Source organism: Apteryx mantelli, chromosome 5, assembly GCF_036417845.1.
Source record: "Apteryx mantelli isolate bAptMan1 chromosome 5, bAptMan1.hap1, whole genome shotgun sequence".
NCBI classification, from domain to species: Eukaryota; Metazoa; Chordata; class Aves; order Apterygiformes; family Apterygidae; genus Apteryx; species Apteryx mantelli.
Window position 1 is genome coordinate 7,443,061 of NC_089982.1, and position 14,756 is coordinate 7,457,816.

Here is a 14,756-nt window from a genome sequence, read left to right on the forward strand (position 1 = left end):
AAGGTTTTAAAATTCAGTTTTAACACAAATAGTCACCTTGATTTTTAGAGAGAGAAATATAAACTGAGGTTTTGAGAAAGATAACACGATTTTTTTTTAAATATAGCTAAAACAAAGAATAACACTTTTCAGGAAAGTTTTCCTTGAACAATATGAAGAAAATGATTCAAGAGGGTAATACCTTATAAGATCTCTTTAAAATTTCACCTCTAGTTTTAACAATTTTTGTATCTGCAGCTTGAAAACATCAAGTAAAATTTTTGGTTCATTCTAGTTTCTTTAAGTAACTGCACAACAGAGCATGAAAACTGAGTCTGGTTACTTACGATGTTCTCGGTTGAGAATTAGGCAACGTTTTTGAAGGTGCATCATACTGTTCTGTAAATCAAAAATGAATCAATTGGTTTTATTTGCCTCATTTGTATCATATTTTACTCTATTGTCTTTGCGTGTCAAATTAGAAAGTCACTCTTCGAGGATATAATCATTTGCCATTGAGATTATTCACCATTCCAGATAAGGTTTCTTAACGAAATACAGTTTGTTCCCTGCTGTTGCCTTAATTTCTATTTAATGAACGTATACAACCTTTTAAGCACTGTCTAAATTCATCCTTTTTCAATAAAGCACAGAAAATTGGGCTACTTAATCAACTTAAGCATTTGATATTCTCCCCAACATACAATACACAACACAGTCACAAAACTGTCTGTGAACTCTTATGTAACAGCGAGTTTTCTTTGGATTTCTACTTACTCTGATTCTGTGCTACAGATCCAACATGCTGGGACTCCTAAAAAAAACAAAACAAAAAACCACACACACAAAAATAAACAAGAAAAAGGACAAAGTGAATACTGAGAATAAAAGAAACATGTTCTGTTTTAATAGTTGCATAAGGATGTTTTGTTTTCAGTGTGTTACTTACTGCACTAGAAGTCTACCTTGTCAAAGTTTGACTTTGAAATGTCAGAGTCTAAGATGGCCTGATATAGTTTAGCACGGATAAAAATGATGCATGCTGCTGCCGTCAAAAGTATGTTGTTAGCATATTAGTGGCACATTTATTTTTGAAGAAATATAAAATTTTAAAAAGAGCTGCCAAACATTTCTGTTTAACACATTTGGCAGATAGTTGTGTTGACAAGAAAGATAAAACATTTTGTATGCTGCAGCAGAGATGAGTTCCTTAAAAGGTTTTTGAAAAGCAGTTCAAGTTGGTGCTCACAATTCTAACAAATATGTAAATAATCCTTTGCCTCAAACATGTTACAACTCTAAAAATCTAAACCCCACTTACAAAATAAAAAAGGTAAATGATAATTACACTATCAAATAGCCCACTCAAAAAATAATTACTCAGAAGCACAATCTGATCTAATTTCTCAGTAAAAAGATGGGTTTCAAACAGCAGTTATATAACGTGAGATCCATCATGCTTTAATTTATCTGATGACTTCTAAAGATAATATCTCCCCTAACTGCCTTTATTTTATGAAAGAAGGACAAGATAGCTGAAAACATATCCAAAAGGCAGAAAGGTCTCTTCTAACATCTTAAAAGGTTTGCCCCAAAGAGGTTATTTTACCTTTGATGGAAATGGAAATTTTGAGGGCTCTGCTGTACTAGGTGTATGAATGGCTGTCAAAGGAGGTGGCCATGAGTGGGTCATTTCCTGGAAAGAATTTGAAAAAAGAGGTATATAATATTTTTACTGATACATGCAGGTGAAGTTTTACACTTTAAGGATTAAAACAAATCTAGCAAAAAAAACCTTGCAGACCCCAAAATAAACATAAAAGACTGTTCTGCAGTGAAAAGTTTTCCTTTGACCCAGCAGTTGCAACACAGTGAGTACAGAACTACTTGTCCCTCATATGCAAGCATCCTTGCCTTGCCCAAGTAACAGAAATCCAAAGGAAGCTTGTATAAAGCTCAGTATCTATTTTAAGGGTTTGCAGGATTAGGCCTCAGAATTACAGCTATCATGGTTAATACAGGGAAAAGTAAATAGAGCCCATATATGAGTAGCTCTTGGGTTTTTCAAAGCCCAGGACTTTCCTGTTATGGAAGTTCTTATATCCCATTACAGTAATAACATTCTGAAAGGCCTTTCATAACTCGAGGAGGTCAGCCAGAGAGCTCTGACCACGTGCCATTCCCTCTATTATTCTACCTAAAATATTGGCTAGTTTCAAGGATTTTCCTGTCACCAACGGAGATGTCTTTGACACAGCTCCAGCACATAGTTTTGAACCTAAGAGACCGCCTGACAAATTACTTTTTTAGGAATTCTTCTGCCTTATTCCCCTCCCCTTACTTTCACCCACCGTCGCTAACAGGTCCCAACTTCCTGAGCTCAGTCACAGTCCAAGGGAAAGCAGAGCACAAATACCAGACTCATGAGATATAACTCAGCAGGTGAGATGAACTTCCAACTTGCTTCTTCTGGCACTATGGCCCAGCCTAAAACCTTGGCTTGCACTGCAATGAATGTATTTGAAAAGTCTAGCACAGACAAAGACCTTTGTCTTGAACATAAGCTAAAATACTTTAATGAGGGTTAATCTAGACAAGGCCTTAGGGGAAACTGGGGCTTCCCAACTTCCCCAAGGAAGTTAAAAGAACCTTGGTAAAAATCACACAAGATCGATTTTTCTTGGCTCTTAATCCCCAAATTTAAAATCTGGAAGAGGGTAATATTCACTTCAAGGATTAAATGAATTCACAGGACCTGCCACCTTCACTCCCTTTTCAGGAATACCTTTCTCAAGATTTCCTCCCCAGCCCAGAATCTCCTCTGTACTTAGCACAAGCACCCACCATCCAGAGTGGTGGCACCACAACCATTCCCTGCCAGCTTCCAGAAAAAAGGGAACATGTTAAGTAAACAATACCGAGACTTTGCTCACCTCACCAACACTGATGTTGAACAAAACTCGCAATGAGCATGCACTGCACAGCTTGGTAGAGGGCTTAGAGAACTTAACAAAGCACCTGTCCGTGCAAAGCACTCTTTTTGTACCTTTTGCACCAAATACACTGAAGTGTGAAAATCTCTGCTGTGTCATAATTTACAAATGCTCTTTTTTCATCAGGGCAAAATTATGAAAAGCTCAGAAGTGTTTCCACTTTCCCTATCAATTAGCAATTCAGGGAAGAAATTAGGAATAAAACCAAACCAGAGGATTTACACGGGAAAAAAATCCACATTACAACCTTTGGCTCTACAAGCAGGCATTAGAGCAATCTATAGGGATTTCTATATGCAAGAACTAGCAACAGTCTCTCATCACAGCTAAGCTATGCAACTATTTGGTCACATTATCATTATATCTTCCCCTTTCTCCCCTCCCATTCTTCAGTTCAGTAAACAGCTGTGCAATCTCTCGACTGGACTATAAACTCTTCAACACACTGCACTATGCCTCTTCAGGTAGTTGTACATGCTTCCTTTTGGATGCTACAAAAATAGCGTTATGCATTACTAACGGGCAAGAAAACAGGATGTCCCATAAAACCCACAAGGCTGCAGTACTTCCGGCTGGAGCGCTCCCGCTGCACGCTAACCACCAGGCATCTGCTGGGGAACGCACGTGCACAGCTAACTTCCAGCTAAAACGCCACCACAACAACTGCTTCCGAGAGTGATAAAGGCATCAGGATTTTGCAACCTAAAGGAACATCGAGGGAAGTGAATCACAGCAACAAACACCTCGGTTAAGACTTCAGTATTTCTGAGTAATATTTGACCTCAAGGGACTCTTCTCAATATCAGCTGAACTGGCTTGAAGAACAAAGTGCATTTTCACACCATGTGCAGTGAATTGGTGACATGGTGTATGCTTGCGTTCAGGGGCCTGGCAGGAATCAGCAGCATGGATAGGTCAGTAAGTCCAGCCTCTCTGGAGGAAGCACAATCTTTGCATTCAAAAATGGCAATGCCCTGACTTGACTATGGAGTGACTCCAGCTGCTTCTACTGCCTCAGACGGCTTGTCACGCTCGCTCTTGGACTTACCAGATTCAATATTTACATTCTGATGGGAAGACTGGCCTTACAACTCCAGCTGCTTCTGAAATGGTTTGTTATCTTTACTTCTCTGCTGCAGCCTACCATAGACCCAATTCTAACCACCGCAGCATCGGCTGACAGAAGCAGAGCTGTATTTTTTTTCCCCACGTACTATTTTAATGCATGAAAGAACAGAGACTTGTTATTTCAGAAGAACACCTACCTTCAAAATTTCTTCAACACAATGGACATCACTGGGGAAGGTCTGCTACAACAAAAAGGAGAGAAGAAGCATAAGTTTGTTGTGTTCTTACCAACTGATGAGACAAACATTCATTCATCAAACATTTGCTTACCAAAGGCTCTGTGCATTTTGCAGAGGTCAGTTAATAAAAAAATGCTAATTAGAATTAAAAACCCATTGGAACAGCAGGTATTAATAAGGCATTTCTACAATGTTGGTGTTTTCAGGTCTTTAGGAGAAGTTGTAGTCTAAGAAACTTGAGAAAGGAGGAAAGTGTCTCCAAATAACATCTCTTGAAGAAATCACATGGAGAAAAACAGAACTCATTAAACAACACTCATTCAACTGACAGGATTTCACCTGTTTCATGACTTGTCTTCTTGTTTCCACCCACCAACATGCACTTGGCAGAAAAAGAAGCTAGACTAAAACACAAAGCTTGGAGAAGACAAGGTAGGGGTGGTGTGAAGTGGAGGCACCATGAAGCAGTTCTTTGAACCCCAGCTCCTAGAGTCATGTGAACATCTACTGCCATTAAAAAAAGTTTCTTTAAGCAATTCAATTCTAGCTCGTGCCTGCCCCTGTCCCTCAGGAGGGCACCAACTCCAGCCTGTTCTTCTGGAGCCCCAGGGGCTGCCTGCAGGAGGGACTCCACATGTCGTCTCGCAGGGGCCGGGGCTCCCCGACTCGAGTGCTGCAGGCACCTCTGAAGAGCAGCCGGAGGGCAGGTCGCTCCCTGACAGGGCCTGGCAGCCTGTCACCACCGTGCGATGGGGACGGGGGACAGCCACAGGAGTGCCTGCAACTGCCTTGGACCAGGCTCACGAGGGTGAGCGCAACGAAGCTCTGGGGAAGCGTCCAAAGTAAAAGCAATGCTAATATTTGCCAGTTATATAACAAAGAGCAGATATTACAGCTTGCGCAAACACACGAATCTGCTTTTAATACATCAGCAAAACCACTTAGCAGCTCCTGGCAGAACACATCCCCCTGCCACAGCAGCCAGCGCTGCACAGATCAACGGTGTGGAGGGGCCTAGGAGAGGCGCAGCAAACGCCTCCCATTTCTCAAGCCCCTTGAGGACAGGAGGTCGCACGCACCTGTACTGGCAGCACTGCTCCCAGGCGCCACCTGGCCATGGAGAAACCACTGGTTCACTTCTATAGATTTGCTTCTCATTTGCTAGCCACACTACCCACTGCTTTGAAAATACAAGTGTCTTTTATATGTAGTGTTTCCTTTCCTAATCAGCGTCATCCAAAAAAAAAATCAAAATGAGAAACAAGCAAGTAGCTGAGCAGCTATTAGCAGCAACTAAGACCAACCTCTTGCCTATAAATGAGAAAGGCGATGGAAATGTTTAGCTATCAGTGTAATAGCTGAATGGAAAAGACCAGGAAGACGCTCCCCAAATCAAAGGAAGAGGGCAGCGAGCCACAGCACATGATCAGAAGGATTTTCCCTAGACAAGGTAAACAGCAGAGCAAGCAAACACTTTAATGAAGTCCAAAAGTGTTCGGAGTGCTCTCACAAAAAGGTCACTCATCTGTTTCCCATATGCCACGCTATTTACATTGGAGGGGGAAGAGCAGACGAGGCATCCTTCTTCCTTGCAGCCTCATTTGTCTGTGTCTACATAAAGCTCTCATCAAGGCTGGACTCATTTGACAAGGATTTGACTTTTCTTCAGAAAATAACGCATGCATATTTGCTTCTGACCTTACTCACCCCAAGATAAACCAGAAGTTGAGACTAGGCCAAATCAGTCACATGAATGAAAACAAGAGGTTTGGTTGCAGCAAAGCTGGCATGAGGTCCCCAAAGCAGGCGGGAGGAGGCCAGAGGGACAGGAAAAAGCAAGAGGCTTGTATCGCTGTGATAGACATCGGTACGATTCACATTGCAGAAAAGGGACCTTTTGTTCCCTTTTTTTTCTTAGTAAACCTAACCCTGCAGTTCAATTATCTAATTTACTTCTCAATTTCATGAATGGTGAAGAGCGGACGCAGAAACTTGCATCTTGTTGCACAGAAAAGCAGTGTTCAACTAACATTTTGCTTCAGAAACGCTCCTGTCTGACACAACCCCTGACAGGACCATGGTAAAAACCCTTCCCACAGAAGAGACGAGGAATCAAGTCCCTGGCCTAGACCAAGTATTCAAATTCTCTCTACAGTAGAGCAACTGCAAAAAAAATCAAATCCAGTTTGCTTCTCCCATTCCAGATATTTAAGTTTTATAAGGGGATAAATGATGACAAAAGTGGAATTCAGTTAAGGTTAGAATCAGAGAGTATTTGCAGTGCCCAGTATGGATCTCTTAACCTCGCCCAAGAATTCACACGCCTTCATTAAGGTATTTTGGAAATGCCGAGGAGGCTTTGAAATGGAGTCAGGTGCACACGCAGTGAATGTCCACAGTGAAATCATCAGGAGGACTTACTGCAACCCCAGATGGCAGCACTCAGTGACAGGCTGCTATAATTGACAGGTCTGGTCTTAGCCGGAACTGCTTTCTTCTACGCGGCACAAAATTTCAAAGAAAGCAAACATCCCACAGTGAACAAGTACTGCTGAAGCATGCACCAGCACTGCAAGGTCTTCTATTTTGTGTGTTTTAAAATACACTGGTATGTGCCCCCCAAAATACATGCTATTCTGGAGATATAGAACAAGTTATGAGGGATGCTCAGGACTGTTTTCCGTCTTAGGTTGAAAGTTTTCTTTCCAGCATCATTTAATGAGGTTACTCTAGGAAATCTTCGCCCCTGCTGGAGACTCCCTCTAAGGAGCACAGGTTCTTTAGGCGTCCTTAATCTGTGCTCTGCTACACCGTTGCACCCTGAGATGGAAAAACTGAAGGACCTTTCCAGCAGCAATAAAATGTGCAAAGGGTAAACAAAACCACTGCCCACAAATGGACTTGCAACACCTGTATCACATACACAGTGAATCGTTTGCTTTACAGACTCAAATCACAGACTGTTCCAGGCATAAAACAGAGTTTGATTTTCAGCGCCAAAAGGCCAAGGGAATCTGACAGAGCTGTTTGACTGATCTCACGTGCACATCCCAGCTTTGCAGCTCTGGTTCGGGGGCTGCGACCCTGGCAGCATGGTGGGGCAGGAGGGGGGTCCCCGCATCGCCTCTCGTGCGCGGAGGTGCTACAAGGAAAGGGCTCCAGTAACACAGCAATCCGCCTTTAACCACAGCAATGCCTTCCGAATTAACCTTCATCGGGCCAAAAGGGAGAGCAGGTGGGTGGGCTCAGCAGGCATAGCGAATCTGTAAGGTTTTACAATAGTTATGGCCAAGGGAGGAGACAAAGTGCTGCCCTCCCCAAGCCCTAACTGCAGACCCTGCGACACTGCCATCCCCTCTCCAGCCCCACAGCAGACTGGTTCAAGGAACATCAGCAATTGCTCGGGTTTTGCTTTGGCCACTTCAGTCCCCTGAACGCACATTTTCCTTCCACCCGAGCTGCGGTATCTGAGTGTTCCCCGTCTTTTACAAAGCTACACGTACAGCGCCTGGAAGAGCCGGGCTTTCTGCACACTGAATTATTTTTTGCCAGGTCTCTTTCCCTGAATTCACTTTGCAGCTTTGTTGCCGCCTCTAAGCCACCATTAAACCGCAATTACCACCCAGCGGCAAGGGTTGCCCTTGCCAGCTTTGAGAAGAACTTAGGGAAGAGGAGAAATACAATGTTGCCCAAGGAAGAGTTAAAAAGCCCTGAAGCCAGAGAAAGCACGGAAAGGAAATCAGCTCCACTGAACAACTGTGGGTTTAGAACATCAAATATTACATGTTGTTTTCTATCCCTGCTAGCCGTTTTACAGCCTCTACAGGGAACACTGTAATGTACTCCCTACAGACAACTAGATTTAACCGCTGTGCATATTTTCTGGCTGACACTGCCATTTGTACAGTCTCCAGCTAGGAGATCATGCCACATGCATACTCGGTTTCAGTTTGGGAACGATGCAGACTTCTCTGAACGCCATTTTACCCCTCACAAATCTTGCTGAAGTCCGACATCAGGTCTTGTGCAATCATGGAACATAAAGAATTGCTGTTTTTTTTTTTTATTTTTCTTTTTTTAATGCCAACATTCCCATCCAAACTGACGCTGCATTTGAATAACAACCCTCCCTTCAATAATGCTAATGTACGTTGCAAAGAGTCTGGTTTTGCTCAAGTTAAGGCCCAGCTCCCAGTGATTACGACAGCCTTTGCACAAGGTCTGCGGAGCACCACGCTTCTTCATTCGCCGCGTTCCCCGCACGAGCGCAACGCCAGAGCTCACGCTCACACACCTAGCGCTGCTACTCACGCCCGGCCCAAGACTCCGGCCTGGTTCCTGTGTTGATGAAGGCCCACAAACTCTGGAGAGGTTAAAAGACTGGATGTAACTTGGAAAAAAATCTTGTTTAAAAAGACAGAAAACTATTAAAAAACCCCCAACAAACAAACAGGCAGAGGAAACAATCACCTTTATAATTTACAGTGCCTATCCACAAAAATCCCAAAGGACAACTAGACACAGTGTGTAGCATGGTTCACGCCTGTTATATGACCAATAATTTAATTTGAGAGACAGATATAAAGTTATACCCGTATGATATTTGGGAGTAGAAACTGGACTGATGAATTTGCATAGCAAGTTTGGCAAGGCTAATTTAATAGGCGACTTCCTTACTTGCAAGCTTAAAAACCACAGAGAAAGGCTTAGCAAGCTGACCAAAATAACATCAACCATCTCTTTGAGGAGGATGATCACAGCCCTTATAACAGATATAACAGACATTTCAGAATGTGCTAGTTTTTAAGGTGTTTGGGGAAAAACAGGATAAGAATAAAGTAAAGCCATTAAACAAATTTCAGGTAAAGGAAAGGAAAGAAACTACTGTTAATGTAATTTTTAAGCCTCTCATTTACCAGAGAACATCCAACATGCTTTTAAAATGGTGAGACACAACCACATTCTCTCCCTTTTTATACTTTTTGCAATACATGAATTTTCCATTTCACCAAGTTGCACAAGTGGCTCAAAAAGGCTGAATAATATTTTGCAGAGACATACCATCTCAAGGTTAACAAAAGATAATGCTACACGATGATACGCCTGAAGTGCTGTTAAGTATAGCTACAGTTGTCTGAAAAGTTGTCTTTCAGTTCATCATAATTTTCACATAATAGCTCAAACCAGCAAGACAAAGTTTTAACCCGCATTCAGTATCTCCCCTTCTGTGCCTCCATAAACTCATCCACTTTCTTTTCCTCACTGCTAGTGACCTCAGCCAAGAAGAAATCTCTATGCAGATATCTGTGAAAGTTAAAAAAAAAAAAAAAAAAAAAAGCATATAAAAAAGTACCATATATTTTTTAAGCTTTTTTTTTGGACAAAAAAATGGTGCACGTTCATTTAGCATCTACTGTATGTCCAACAGTTTGGAAATCTCTGCTCTATGCAAGTGCATTTCCCAGATAATGACGCAGGGAAGAACATACAATTTAGAGTCATCTCAGACAGTGCTACCATAATAGTTTTTCTTCCAGGAAAACATAGTTGAGGAAGTTATTTCGGAAAGATTTGTCGATAAATTCCTACAGACTCCAGCACCTGCCTTTCTGCTCAGTTACATGCACATAACACACTCAGTATATAATAATAAAAATACTGTATCCAGAAAGCCAACGTATGCTTACATAAAGTGTGTGTGTATATGTGTGTGTGTGTGTATATATATATATATATATATGACATATTGGGTGAAAAATTTAAATGAACTTTAAGTACAGTAATAGAGTAATAAAGCCCCTAATACCCCTTCCACTTCACCAGATCGTAAGCAAATCAATAGCTAGACTTGTGCAGGAATTACCATTTACATTATAACCTAATGCAGCTGACGAGATAAGGAGTATTTTGCTTTCCTCTATAGCATCCTTCTTTTACTAAAGAAGTTAAATGCTGTCTCCTGTACAATAATTCAACCACAAAAAAGGTACCTTGAGTTACACTAAAGAAGGAAAAGGTGAATTGACAGTTGAAGCATCTAATTAGGAATTGGACCGTGAAAGATTTTTTGGGTGATCCTCTCCCCATACATACTAGAGTAGCATATGATATGGCTGCTTTCACAATGTGATGGGATTTGGCCTTGCCCACTAAAAACCAAAACAGTAGGAACACTCAAAAACTGGGCATCTTCTTAAAGATAAGGCTTGGCCATAGAGACTAGATGGAATAAGCAGTGCTCTTTTGCTCTTTTTTAATGGGGACAGCGTTAAAGAGGTTTTAGGATTTTTTATTTTTATTTTTTCAAAGGTACTAGATAAAAATTACAACACACTTTTTATCTCAATCCACCACACGTGCTAAAGGGAGCCGAGAACGTGTGCATACAGCGCAGTTTGCATGCGTGGAGCCGGGAGGGAGAAGCTGTCTCCTCGTTTTTTCAATAGCTTGCCTCATCAGGAGGCCAGGGCAGAATAGTTTCAAGCAGGCGCTGTCGAAAAAAATCTCTTCGCAACAGAACTGGCCATACGTTATTTCAGAAGTCGTGGAGTGTCGCTGCTGAAATGTGTGGGCTCAAGTGAGGCCAGCAGCAGTAACAGCATGCAGATAGTGCAAAGATGACGAGATGAGGTCTGGAAGCAGACAGTGACCAGAATGGATACGGACTGCCTTTCAGGCAAGCATTAAGGTGTTACAGACCTTTCTGTTCATTCTCATCTCGGTAACTTCCACCCGACTGCTTATTTGCTTGCCTCTGCTGTCACAGCCCATTTTGAATTGCCCCCTCTGATGCCTTGCACATAAACAAGCTGCATCTTTCTCTGCATTGCTCAGCTCAGGTGAAACCGTTGTCTGAAGACACAGAGGCAGTTTAGGCGAAGAACTAGTATAGAATATATCTTTTCTTTATGCCACCTAGTACTTTCTCTAAATTGAAACAGCAATTTGTGGTGTATGCGTGTAGATGAAGTACAGCAGCTATTGCCCTTTGCTTAATTTCAGACTAGACTCCTAACACAAGCCACCAGTTCAGCAAAGATGAGAAAGGCCGATTCTGGGTTCCACACCACTTATTATGTTGTCAGGTTTCTTTATTCCCCAATTAGAACTTTGCCACTGCAACTATCAACAGAGAAGGTCACTTGTTACCTGGAAAATTGGGTTTACATTTACAGCTGTTAACCATTGAATATGTTTTACACACACACACACACATATATATTTACATACTTTTGTTGTTGTTGTTTTAATGTTAACTGCACAGGCTTTTGCCATTTGATTGTAGTGAAGACCACAAAACCGCCTATGCATGAAAGATGTTTGAATACAACGGGCAGGACAAAAAGCAGACCAAAAACTGTTGTTCTGTCCTCACTTCACCCGTATGTGCTTAACCAGCTCAGAGCAAGAGGAGATCCTGCATATTAGATAAACTCTCCTACCTATACATAAGTAATGCTCGGGATAGCACACTAACTTGTTCTCAAGAGCAATTTACTACCTACATTTTTGTGTAGTTAAAAATCCTTCCCCTTCACACTGTAGACATGTATGAGACTCATGCACACACAGAGCAGCTCTCTGAAATAGCCTGGTTAACAACAGAGACAACACATATTATAAACGAGCTTCTACTAATCTTGGTTATGGATGCAATTATTTTCTGCAGTGTACTGAAAAAGGCTGCCAAAACTTGAAGCTTGAATTCTCTTGGTGATCAAAACTCACACACACAAACTCATAGCGGTTTTCTCATCTTCAGGAATACCAGACACCAAGCAGATTCTCTTCCAAGGATGTTTAAATGTTCTGAATCACAAAATAGCTCAAAAGACACCTATGGTACCAACCCAGCTCTGGTGACTCTGAAACCCGGCTTACTCCAGCCACGTGTTCTGGAGGACACAGACAAAGCTGCTTTAAGGGAAAGCTGAAGCAGCAGCTCCTACCATCTCTTCTGGATTGCGTGTATCACAACAAATCTGAAGATTGTGTCAATAGATTTGTGATTAAAATCAGTTATAGTTAAATGGGCACCACCATGAGAACAGACTGTCAGCATGGGTGGTCTTTAATTGTGCAGCTGAAAGATGTTTATATTTTGCTGCAGACTGCATTTTTTCAACAGATTTCTTTCTTTCACTCGCTTACTGATTCCCAGCATTGTCTGACACACTGGAAACCCTTTCTCAAAAGGTCAAAAAAAAAGCTTTTCCAACTGTACCAGCTAAGGGCTCATTTTACAGACAGCAAGGTTCTTTAACAATCCTTCAAGCAGCAGCCACTTAATTCTACACAATATTCTCACTGTGAATAATAATTGTTAAGATATACTAAGAAAGGGGAAAAAAGAAATACAAAACAAGACTAATTACACAGCAACACCAGCAACACCATCCTGCCTGCAACGCAGCCCCCCATGGCTGCCAGAACGAGCGAGCTCACTGCCCCCGCCATGCGCACCCCTCCGCCTCCCTTCCCTTCCCCTGGCCTGAACCTGTGCTGAGATCATTCAGGAGTCAAACTGGCAGACAACTCTTTGCTTTTGTGGTAGTGTTATCTTTCTGGTGGCTCAGCTCCTTTAGCCATCTCACTGCAGGATGAGATGAATACCAGAACTGGTGCAATCAAGGAGGAAGGAGAGCGCACTCTTCCCTCATGCTCAGTGTCCCTTGAGGAAAACAGGGTTTTCATTTTACTCAGCTTCCAGTTCTTGGTAAACTCTTTGGATTCAGAGCCAACTAATTAACTCACAAGGTATATACAACTACCTAAATTTCCTCAGGTCAAAATTGTTTCCAGAAGTGCCCCATTTACAGCTTACCCTGCTTCTGTAGTGATAAAACTCCCATGATATTCAGTGGGAGAAGTGTTACAGCTCCTTGTGCTTTGTGAATCTGAAGTGCCTGTTCCATTGCATCCGATGCTGCATAACTTTAAAATAACAATTAAAAACACTGTATGAACTGGTTATTTTTTATTTTTGAAAAGATAAAGGAATATCCTCTGATGCAATGTATGTTTTACTACCAGCACATTTCCTTTTCCCTGAAATGCAGGTAAATGGGTAATGTTTTGTCATGAGATTCCACTTCTCTTCCAGGAATTAAGTTCAAGGCACTGCTTTTGCCTCAGCACTACAATCAGATGTTTGCTTGTTTTTACTTAAACAGATTAGAAACAAAAGAAGGTGATAACTCGGTTTTGAAGTGCAGGACCCGCTGGTGAAGCTTACTACCCACAACAGCTCTCCTCACTACCCACAACAGCTCTCCGGGGCATAAAAACCACATTTTTGTTTCCAACCCACAAGTCTTATCAGCACCTACCCCTTCTAATACAGCGCAGCTCGTTAAGCTCGGGCGTCCCTGCCCCCCTGAGGTGAACCTAACTTCATCCCTTGAAAGAGAAGCCAACAACGGTCTGCCAAGATGCCAACTTTCTCTGCCCCCGCAGGCGGGTTCCTCAGCCCACGAGAGCAAGCGGACTTTGAAGCCAGCAGCAAAGCTCGCCGCCACTTTGCCTGCTGAGGCTCGAGAGCAGGGCAGAGCCCACGCGCGGGGCATCGGGCTGTCGGAGCCAGCTGGCTCCCCCTCACCGAGCGCCAGGGTTGCAGAAGCCAGAGCTCAGCCGCTGGTACAGAACAGGCCCCAGGCGCTTCGCGGGGCTTCGTCACCTGCGGCCCAGCTCTGCGGCGAGCAGCGCCGCTGCGCAGACCCAGCCCACCATGCAGAGCCAGCGCTCGGAGCCAAAGCCCAGCCCTAGCGTACCCATCCCCAGCGCTCCCGCGCCATCCAAAACCCTGGGGGGGATTTGGGAGCGGGAGGGGAACTCAAATCAAAGGGCATGTGGTTAACCGAAAATCGAATGCACGCGCACGGACAAGTCAGAACGTTTCAGCTGTGTCACCTGCACTTGTAAACCTGGTGTGTTTGTGTAAGAAAAATAGGAGGGCAAAACACTGCTCTCACAGCTGCTGCTGTTAAAAAAAAAAAAAAAAAAAAAAGACCACCCCTACAAACCACCAGAGAGCTGACTACACATGGGAAACGGTGGCACTGAGGAAGAAAAAATAAAAAACAGCAAAATTGCATCAAACAAAAACAAAAGAAAGGTGTGGGAAGGTAGTTAGAACAAGATTTTCCTCCGATTGCTTTCAGTTTCAGGAGTTGTAGGGTTTTTTTTTTTTTAAGTTCATATTAAAGTATTAGCATTTCTTAAAGGAAAAATACAGAATTTGACTTAAAGCCTCCTGAGATGAATAAGTCTTTGCACTGTTGCCTGTGAGCTCTGGATTAAGTCAGTAACAAATCAGATAAAGATTGTGCAGAAACTTTGAAACAAGCGGCATTTTACAGACGTGACCATGCCTTCCTGGACTCCCACGCAGGAATGTTTGTGCAAATTTAGGTTTTCCTTGTTTCCATTTTTGTATTAAGCCCAAATACATTTATTGCATAATTGTGAAATACGGAGG

The 14,756-nt window shown here is 42.5% G+C and overlaps 1 protein-coding gene across 3 annotated transcripts in view; it reads right to left on the reverse strand.

Annotated features, from left to right (window-relative positions):
- Nucleotides 1-14,756, reverse strand: part of AFF1 (ALF transcription elongation factor 1) — a 107,614-nt gene that overhangs the window by 37,926 nt on the left and 54,932 nt on the right. For 2 of the 3 annotated variants that reach the window (XM_067297412.1, XM_067297414.1), the window contains exons 4-7: nucleotides 4,238-4,282; nucleotides 1,589-1,675; nucleotides 757-793; nucleotides 327-378 (exon numbers count right to left, since the gene is read on the reverse strand). In XM_067297412.1, coding sequence (XP_067153513.1) covers nucleotides 327-378; nucleotides 757-793; nucleotides 1,589-1,675; nucleotides 4,238-4,282 — 221 coding nt within the window. The remainder of the gene's footprint in view (nucleotides 1-326; nucleotides 379-756; nucleotides 794-1,588; nucleotides 1,676-4,237; nucleotides 4,283-14,756) is intronic. The other variant, XM_067297413.1, reaches the window with a different exon arrangement.